Source organism: Lissotriton vulgaris, chromosome 10 (assembly GCF_964263255.1).
Source record: "Lissotriton vulgaris chromosome 10, aLisVul1.2, whole genome shotgun sequence".
Taxonomy (NCBI): Eukaryota; Metazoa; Chordata; class Amphibia; order Caudata; family Salamandridae; genus Lissotriton; species Lissotriton vulgaris.
In genome coordinates, this window is record NC_141698.1 from 477,396,338 (window position 1) to 477,407,058 (window position 10,721).

The following is a 10,721-nucleotide window of genomic DNA, read 5'->3' on the forward strand; positions in this document are numbered from 1 at the left end:
GGTCACTGAGCGAGACCCAATTCTGCACTTGCTCCACTCCGCCGTCATTCTTTTGCTTTGCAGTATTCCTAGCACTTGATGTAGTTTCTTGTCGTGCTCACCTTTGTCGGAGCCCATCACTAGGATGTCGTCTTGGAAATATTGCACTCCCGATATGTCTTTAAACAACCTGTGCATCAACTTCTGGAAAACGGCCGCAGCGGATGCCAGGCCAAAGGGCATTCTCTTGAATTGGAAGCACCCAAAGGGCGTTATGAATGCTGTGTACTTCCTGCTCGACGGGTGCAACTCTATTTGGTAGTATGCAGACGTGAGGTCTATGGTAGAAAAATGGTTGATGCCTTTAGTTCTTGCTAGCATCTCCTCTATCCTGGGGAGCGGGAACCTTTCCACGATGAGGTTTTTGTTGAGCTCCCTCAGGTCCACGCAGAGCCTGACCTTTCCATTGGGCTTTTTAACTACCACCAAGGGCGATAGCCATTCCGCACTGTCCACTGGCTCGATGATATTTAGCTCTTCCAACTTTCGTAGTTCCTGGCGCACTGCCTCACTCGTGGATATCGGTATGTTCCGTACCTTATGCACTACTGGTACTGCTCCCTCCTTCAGGACCATTTTATGCACGAACTTGTCTAGTTTGCCTACCGTGCTCTCGAAAACCTTGGGGTATGCTGCCTTCCAGTCTTCCTCCTTCGAGAGGGGCCATTCGTCCGTTAGCAAGATCTGTTCTTTCCCTCCGGGATTGAGTATGATGCCGAGATCACCTGCGTCTCTCCATCCGAGTACCGATGGGCCCTTCTCCGCTACATACAGGGTGCACGTGGCCACCCGTCCTCTGAATTCGAACTCCAAGTCCCTGCATCCCACCAGTGGGATGGAATTCTCGGTATACGAGATGGGTCTGATGTCCGGCGGCCACAGGTCGGGTCCTATGACTGGCGCAAAGTCCTCTTCCCATATCGACTTTTGCACGATGGTCCAGGGGGACCCTGAATCCACGGCTACATGTACTTTGACGCCCCCGATGAGCATGTCGGTGCGGGGCTTATCCCTTCGCTTCCCGGATACATCCAGGACTTGATCCTCTATGCACAGCACCAGGTCATCCTCCTCTGGGTCTTCTTCCTCACTCACGTTGGCCGTGGCTGCGTCGATGCACTTGACCGTGGATTTCGACCCTTTCTTCCGACAGACCTTCTCGAAGTGACCGGTCAACCCACAGAATGAGCACCTGGCGCGAAACGCGGGGCAACGCCTGTCCTGGGCCGTGTGTGCCGCACTGCCACATCTGTAGCACGCGAATTTCGCCCCCTGGTTGGGACGAGACATCTGCTTCCCAGACCCTCTTGTGTCCTTCCTCGGGTCTCCATAAGCGGCTTTGGGTTTGCTGGATTGTGGTGCCTCATCGATCTTGTTGATCATTTGTCTCGGCCCGCTTTCCCTTTTTGCCGCGTCTGCGCCTCTCTTCGACATTTCCGCCTTCTTGACCATCGCCACTACTTCTTTAAGGGTTGTCTCATTCATTGCCCATAGCTTGTCTTGGACTGCTCTGCTGGTGGTGTGCATTACAATTTGGTCCTTGATGTATTCATCCTGCAGGTTCCCATACCTACACGTGATTGCAAGCCGGCGAAGAGCTGCCACATAGTCGTCGATGGATTCTCCTGCCTCTTGTTTTCTCTGTTGGAAGTTATAGCGGTCTATCGAGACGCAAACTGCTGGGCAGTAATGGCTGTCCAGGTCGTCCAATGCATTCACAAAGACATCCGTCTCCGCTGCACCCCTGTCTTTGGGCACCAGGTTCTTGAACACTCTTACCCCTTCTGGGCCTAAGTTGTGGAGCAACAGTCTCTTCTTCCTTTCGGGTTTGTATTCTCCTTCACTCTCATCTTCAAGGGCCTCAATGTAATTGAGGAAATATTCTTTCCAGTCTTCCCATTTTAGTTGGGGTTCACCTGGTCTGGTTAGAAACGGGACGGGCGCCATTAGGGCTGACGCTTGATTCGCCATTCTGGCTTCGCCTCTAGGTCCTCCTTCCTGGGCCCTTTGGGTAGGCTCACCGGACGCTCCTGCGTTCTCTGCCGTGTCACCTTGGCCCCTGGGGCTACCTGGGGTATTGTCCCTCGTAGTGGGTGCTGTCTGAGCTGCCTTCCCCCCTTCCTCTAGCTTGGGGGTGTCTCCCTTGGTTGCCAGGTTGCTGCCTGGGGGCTCCTGGGGTCTTGGGTCGCACTAACCTGCCTTAAGAGGCTGGGGTTCTGTTCCTTGCTGTGCTGCTGCGCTGCTGCCACGCCCTTGCTCCTCCTTGTAGGATCTGTGTTCTTGCTGGGGGTTTATTCTTATTTTCTTTCCGGTACACTGCACCTTGTGGTGTCCAGATCCCACCCTCGTCGCCACTGTAATGTTGTTTCTTCTCCCCCCACAGGATACTCAGAGACTTGTATATTAAGCACTCTCGTTTATTCTTGTACAACAAAGTAATTTGGAGCTAAGGGCGCCGAGCGTCTAAATGCAAAGCGCTCCGGTCGCCAACTGCCGTTTCTCCTGTTCGCGCCTTCCGCTTTAGTCACTGTGCGCATGCACGCCTTGCCGCTCTAGCCTACGGCGTAACGCGTCATCGCGTATACGCACGTAGACTAGAGCGCATACCACAAGAGGTGGTGTCCGAGCTGGTGAAGCTGGCAAGCCAATTTATTGTGTATTCAGATTGTTCGAGTCCAAGACTGGATTTTCTGCCCTACTTCAATGAGATATTTGCATTTGATGTCTTTACTCCGCATATCCAACGTGGAACCCTTGTCTGCTCGAGATACTAACACCGTCAAATGTTATTCTCTAACCAATAGACCATGGAAAAAGTACAGGGAACAAGATTTGTGAACTATTCAAAATCTGTGATGTGTAATGGCAGCTGTATTAAATCTTTAAACAACTACGAAAATCTGCATATGTTATTGTCTGAATGACTGTTGACTGTTAAACATTCTGTCAGATTGATGGATCCCTGAACAGTGTCGTGTATGTGCATGTTTGCATTGTGGTGAAAAGATTACCAGGTAATTGTTCACACAGCTCTCTGATGGATGTAACATGCAGTTTTTCTGAGTCCCTAAATAGAACATGCATCTGTGTGTTCTCTTTTCTACTGCCAGTCACCGGTGTATTCAACTGTGTAGCCTTGGACCGTGTCATGTATGTGCATGTTACTGCATGATCGAGGTAACTATTAGTGTCAATACTGCGTGACTCTCGGACCTCTTTCAAGTGCTCGCCATCCTTTTTCCCCAGCATCACCGCCCCTCATCCCCCCTGGGCGACAATCTGAGGGATAGCCCCGGGCGCCACAAGCTCTAGCTACGCCCCTGAAAGGGGCCACGTCCTTTCTACCCACAACAAAAAAACAAGCATTGCTAAATGCAATCATTTTCACCAAGCAATTGGTAAATGTATTGTAGAAAAAGCAGAATGGAGTACCGGGCGTTGAAGCTTGGCAAAGTTTAGTGTGCAACCAAGGAAAGTTAAGTCAAAAATTAAAATGTAGGAGAAATGTGGGCAGACATGTTGCCATGGGCTCGAGTCGGGGTACCACGCGGGTGGACGGCGTCCCCCCACTTATTTTACTAGGAGCTCGATTACTGGAGCAAATGGAGCCACACGTTCATTCTTTGGCCTCTCGGGGGCGAGATCGGAGCTCATTCAGAACGCTGCTCACGCGCTGGCTTCTCTGATGCAATCGCATCTAAGGGGTGAGCGAGGGGAGGCAATGAGTCTGATGGTGCAAGCCACCTTTCGTGACGTTACTTCCTGTTGTGATGTCAGTGTCCCCCCACATCTTTTTTTAGGACTTGTGCCCTGATGTTGCCACAAAAAAATCTTCAGATGCATTGGCGAAAGTAGTTCTAGCCATCAAAGCCAACGAGAGGCGAATTAAAATGAGTGATCAGGCCTCCAGAAGCTAATAAGAGAAGCACACCAAAAAAGCAAGCATTGGTAAAGGAAAAACAATGCTCAACCAACAGAAACAGAGGAAACCTGAAGTTACAAGCCCACGGACAAAGAAGAAGTTAAGGCGCGATATATGCCCCTTTTAAGATATATCAAATACAGTAGATTTCACAAGCACAGCACGAGCTGTGCGGGTGAAACCAAAAAAAATCTGAATTATTGGCGCAGTTGATTCATACCAATATATGTTCTTTACACTGTGTACCAGCTGATATCCAATCCTTTATATATTATGGTTGCCTTAACGATAGGTGATATGGTGCTGGGCTTTGGAGAATTACTTTTCCTGAGCAAGGCTATCTCACAAGTACTAACTGGGCTTCAACATGAGGTCAGAGGAGAGGGAAATGGTATGGATAGCATTTTTTTGTGCAAACAATAGCAAACAAACTAAGATACTGTCTGGAAAGGTAAAGTAAGTACAGGGTGAAATTGAGTGATGATAAAAAAAACTGTTACTACTTGGAAAACTGTTCCTGATTGATTAAAATGGATGTATATTCCTTCCATAGACGAGAACTCTCAGTGCCCTCAATTTATTATGATGTTGGGCTCGTGCAGGATTAGGAGCTCGTGCACTGACCTTCTTGTAGTCCTTCTATGAGACGAAGCGTGGGTGTCTGCCAAAAAAGAGTCAATTATAATCTATATTACATTGGGAAAGGAAACAAACAGTAAGTGCCAGCGCCCTGCTGTCTTCACCACTGGTGCAATTTGAGTAATGGTTTAATATCCACAAATCCTCTTTTATCCCCACCCACCTCCAGCATAAAATCCATCTGATTATTAAAACTAGTGATTACTCCTCGGCATTACCACCCAGACACATTAACACTCTGAGGAAACAGAGCTGATTTTAAGTCTGTCATTGAGAAGCATTGGCAAGGGTATTACAGCTGTTTCACATGCTTTGGAGATCAAATGTTACTGTGTTGGAGGCCATTTACAGGAAACCTAAGAGAGAAACATCACTTCAGCATGTACTGAAACTTTCAGGTTTCCATAATGAATCTGAGAAGCAGAGATGCCAAACACTATTACACGTTAAATGTCATCCTATCAGTTAAATATGTGTTTTAAATAGATAAAAGTACCATTATGGAAGATCCAATTTCTTACCAACTGGGTGAATACTGTACAAAGAGTCTCCAGTCAAGCCTCAGAAACTTGAACCAGCCCCATATACCATGATGCTCTTGTCAAGACGCACCAAAACAAAGCAAAATAAATAGATGAGGTACATATTTGCCAGCTGGGTAGTGGTTAAACAACTGGACTACAATATTTAATAGTTCAGACGTTACTCTGAATGAAAGGCGGACAATGCAATGGACTACTGGTTGGAGCGAATAAATCAGTAATAGCAAAATTGCAGGTACTACAGAATTCCACCACCAGATTGCTCTTTGGTCTGCCCAAATATTCATCAGCCAAACGCCTTGAACATCTTGCATTGGCATTGAGCTGCTATCTATTCTTTGGTGTAGCCAGCGCCGGGAAACCCTTTTTGGGTTGCTGTTGCACCTTACAAATTTAATTAATAATAATAATAATTATTGGCTGCCTATTGAGAAGCACATTAGATTTAAGGCATTGTGTATCGTATTTAAGGCCCTACAGAACTCAGGTCCCACCTACCTGGTAAAACGCTTCCAGTGGCAGTGCCATCCTCCTGTCTTCAGAGATGGGGTGGAAAAAGCTTTTTCAATATCACCACTAGATGGTGGAACAAGCTACCTTTTCAATTGAAGAACTCTGCTGATCTCTTGCCCTTTAGGAAAGGACTGAAGACCTGGCTTTATACTCTGTAATTTTGTAAGCACTAGTTCTTTACATCATGCAGCTGCTTTGTGGGCTACCTCTACAAGCGCCTAGACGCCCTTGGGTAGTAGTGTGGTATAAGAATATATAAATAAATAAATAAAAGACATATCCACCTTTATTTAGGGTTTTCTCAAGTTCTGTGCCCCAGAGGTCCCAGTTGTGGTGGCGTATGCCATGGTTCACATTGTCAATATAGGATTAGAGATAATTTATTGGTTAAAGAAGTTTGGACCTCTGGTATACTGCATAAATATTCTGCCACAATTCTTCAACTGATAAAGATCTTATCCTCAAACGTCCCTACAGATAGCAACATTGGTAGAGCAGTTTATGTGAGAGTAAGGATGTTGTTGACAGTTTGCTCCCTTCTGAGTACCTCAGTATAGCCACGGGCGGAGATTTGTTCAGTTTCATTAATGCCTGCCCAAGGAAAAAAGATGCTATGAACAGAGTCTCCCATTGTCCTCAGGGATAGGGCTAGCATGGAATATGCATAGTCCATAAGGGAAATTTCTTTCAAAAGGAACACTAATTCTGTCACTGTCTGCAGATATTGGCAAATTCCACTTCATTCATTTAAAGGGAGAATTTAAATGCAGATCAGGGTGAAGGGCAGTTCCACAGCAATCTTGATGTTAACCTAAAGTCCCCTTGGACAAAGTATTCTATGCTGAAAGGTATGGCTTGATGTACGCCGATAAAGAATTGTTAATTACAGAAGTGATGGATGGGAGAAAAAGTGTAATTTTGGTAAAACAACATGGATCACTGGACAGTCTTCGTACTTTTTCATAAGATCTTCTAAAGGAATTTAGTGACAAAGGTAAAATGTGTGATTTAATAATAATCAGATTGGCAGTCATATTGTACATAGTTAAGAGGTTCATAAATAAATATAGTAAGTTACAAAACACCAACACTTTTAGTTACCTGGAGATCCAGTTTTCTTCTAAACTGGACTCGCAGGTCCAAAGAGAGATTTGCATTCCCAACTTGATCAAGATTAATGATGGGCTGATGAGGTTTGCCTCTAACCTCTTTGGTGCTCAGGACAGCCCCCGGCCATCCAACGTCACAGTGGGCATGTGCGGAGGACGGCCGGATGCTGTCCGAAACACGCCCACTCATTAATTTTCCCACACAGCAGGAGAATTTGCACGACGCGAAGGGGCTAAGTTAGGCAATAAACCAATTGGCCAGATGCTCACCCTTTATAACACTAAAACAATTTCAACTGCAGTGTATTGTGAAGAATCTGGGCTATAGAACAGAAGAGTGTTTTAAATACTACAGAAAATACCTTTTTAAGGAGACTGCTGTCAGTACCCGCTCTACCCTGGCATCTATTGTTCATTGTGAGTTGGGTGTTGATTTCCTCTTGGATAGCCTTGAAACTAAACCCCTACTATTGTGGTGATCAGTTTGGTCCAAACAAGAAACTTTGTTCACATAGGGCCCCATGCATCAAACCAAATGCCGGTCGCAAACGGGCAGATTCTCAGAATCCGCCCATTTGCCACCGGTATTTTTGCATTTGGGATGCATCACCCCAAATACAAAAATCGCAATTTAAGGAATCTCTAAATTGCGATTCCTTAAACTGCGATTGCATTTAAGGAATCCCAAAATGAGATTCCTTAAATGCAATGCATGAAAGATAAAAAGTTTGCGATTTCGCTAATAGGAGTAGCAAATTACCATGAAGTTGAACTTCATGGTAATTTGCTAAAACTTTGAAAAATGCACTTTTGTGCATTTTTCAAAGTTTCATGTTGCGCACACACATGCCCCTAGGACATGTGTGTGTGCAACATATGTGCAGAGGTCAATTTCAGGGGTGCAACCGGGTGTCATCTTGACACCCTTGCACCCTTGAAATTTCATGAGCAATTTGCGAAAACCTACTGCTACTCGCAAATTGCTCATGCAATCTCCACTTCATCCCTATGGGCCTGTAGGCCCATAGGAATGAATGGGACAGCATTCCTTAATTGGGACTAGCAATTAGCGAGTCGCAATTAAGGAATGTTTAGGAATCGCTATTTTTATAGCGATTCCTACATGCATAGGCTTTTGCGATTCCTAAATAGCGATTCCTTAAAAATCGCTATTTGGGAATCGCAAAAGCCTACGTTGATGCATGTGCCAGTTTATGAATAGAATCCTGTGGTTACGGAATATAAAATAGGCTCTGTTGGGCTTAGACCAGGTGGAGAGGAATTTGTGGTCTCATCCAGAAGATATGTTAAGGTATTCAAAAAAGAATTTGGAGAGCATGTGCTGGGGGCCTGCCATGGGAACAGGGAACAAGTAGGCTTTCCTAAAGTTACAGTGAGATGTTCAGAGTATGGAATGAGCAGTCTGGATGTAAACTGTACCTTACGATAGTTAACAATTCATCTTTTAACTCTCTTTCACCTTCTCATTTTCCATTCTTTGACTACATTCCCAAAAAATTAGAGCTGGAGCAAAATTACCAGAAAGTGGCCCTGTGATAACTGATAAGAACAGTTTACTCAGCACATAGCACTTTCCTGTAAATATTACCTGATCCCCAGGAAATCTCTTCTTAAACAATTATTTTTACAAGAGAAAATGATTTATCATCAGGCGCTTTTAAACCTCTTTACGTACTAAGGGATGCAAAGGTATACTATAGGGTTGCCCTGATTCCTTCCGGAGTAATCTGCATTAGAGCTTTCTTAGATTATTTAGAGCTTCTTTAGAAGATTTAAGAAACCTGCAAACTTATTAAGAGTTCATGTTCAAATGTTATTCCTTGCTTTGTTTTATTGGTGATACCATTAGGTCTTCATGGTTTAATGTAAACAGTGTCAGTATAACTCGATTTTAACCATTTGGTTATTATTTGATTTGGTGTATTTATGCATGACGTCTGAATATAGTTCTATTGTATTCATGTTTTATGGTTATGATTAACTGTTTTGGTACCATGTGAATTTTGGTTTTATGAGACTTATGTTTTTAATAACACTGTAATAATTTATTGTAATATTTTGTGCCTTTACGCTTGTGACAATTTGTGCCAAATAAAGCTTTCTTACTGGCTGAACTAAATAGAATTGTTTACATCCAAGCTCTTGTGTAGAAACTGATTCATGTGAGCTACAATGTTGGTAATCATAAAATATGTAGGAATGTTTTAGCATTCTTGACTAGCACCTGGAATGTCTGACAGATACTGATAATACTCCATATGATAATGATAACCATCATTACAAATGATGGTCATCTGCATGCATTGTTCTGTATTTATTGTAGTGCTGAGGCTCCATACATGTACATTTTAAATAATTCTGGTTGACATAGCCTCGTAAGATCGAGAGAGTAAGACGCCATTTCCTGTTTTCATCCTAAGTGTCCAAATAATGTTTACAGCGGATAAGGGGCGCGTGGCGTTGTACTTAACCTGTGTAATTGTGACATGCTGCACTTGACTATAGAACTGTGATCAAATAGATGTTTTTATGAATTTGATACAAAGACTGGATTTGGCTTTAAGGCTAAATGGAGAGCTTTAGAGACAGGTTTTATTGTATCAGGGGCATCTCTAGAAGGAGTTGCACTCGAACAATTTAATGGCTGGGTTAGGTTAGGACTAGATCACAGAAACCAAGGTTAGATGGGGAAAGATGGGAACATGGGGCTTTTGCAAATTTGCATTACATATATTTATAGTTTGAAGCAGAATAAGCTATTTGGCGGGAAGAAAATGATTTCTTTAGTCGGATCCTGAAGTCTGAATTTGAATTTGGGGAGAGGATGCAGCCTAACGGCTAGGGCGGTGGATATCAAATCTAAGGAACCAGATTCGAGTCTCGCAATGACGCTCAACCTCCTCTGATTCCGGGCAAATCACGTAATCTCCCTGTGCCTAACTAAAATGAATGCGTCCTTGAGTAACGCAACTGGTGCTTGTGTAAAGCGCTCTGATACCTGATACCTTGGGGTCAAGTTCTCACTAAATAGAACTACAGGAAAAAAACCTGAAGCTTTCAGGCTTAAGAGTCAGCAGCAACTTAGCCACTTTAGACATTCAGGGCTTTGGTGAACCTAAGGATGAAGAGTTAAGCCAGACACTAAAACTTATTATACATAGATAATAATACAACTGCTGTGCTACATGCACTTGGGGATGGGTTCATCCATCCTGTTACACTGTGCTCAAAAGCAGCGAGTTTTAGGGATAGCCTATATTAACAGAGCTGACTGTTCTTACCTAGTCCGTTGCCGCAGCCAGTGAACTCGATGCAGTAGACGGTACGATCCATGCCGTAAGGACCCATCAGTGTCCTGAAACACAGCAGAAATGCATACAAGATTAGCAGATGAAAGGCAGAGGCTCAAACACGTGCTAAGACACACACAGGCAAACATACTTACAAACACACACGCAACCAGACAGATATATGTCATATGGAGTGGAGTGGTGTGGCTCACTGGTTAGAGGCGGCAGACCTGGAAACAGAGAACGGCTCGGGCCCAGGGTTCAATTCCCGACGTGGCAGGGTCGTGGACCAGAGTCAGCAGACTCGATAATTCTCGCCTCGGTGCCTACTCTAACCAGGGATCACACTCGGCAACTCTGGCAATTAGCTTGCCTCATCTCTACAACGGCCCCCCACATTCGCCGGGGATGCCTGGTTTCACCTTGGAGATACCCAGTAGGGACCATCTCACAGGGATAGCCAGGACGGGTTCCCCAGCAGTCTACAGCGCCACAACGCCTCAGGGCAGCAGTGCGCTTTACAAGACACATACATTTACATATGTGCTAGACTGCCCGTACAAGACACACGAAGAACAAATGCCAGACCGCCGGACATGGAGTAGGACATAACGGTACATATGTATAAGCATGATCGCTGCTGCAG

General features: G+C 44.7%; 1 protein-coding gene across 1 annotated transcript in view; it reads right to left on the reverse strand.

Moving 5' to 3' along the window:
• LOC147685426 (partitioning defective 3 homolog) overlaps positions 1–10,130 on the reverse strand; it is a 532,416-nt gene extending 522,286 nt beyond the window's left edge. The window contains exon 1 of the mRNA XM_086939787.1: positions 10,067–10,130. Within this exon, the coding sequence (XP_086795913.1) occupies positions 10,067–10,118 (52 nt within the window). The 5' untranslated portion in view covers positions 10,119–10,130. The remainder of the gene's footprint in view (positions 1–10,066) is intronic.
• Between the last annotated feature and the right edge of the window lie 591 nt (positions 10,131–10,721).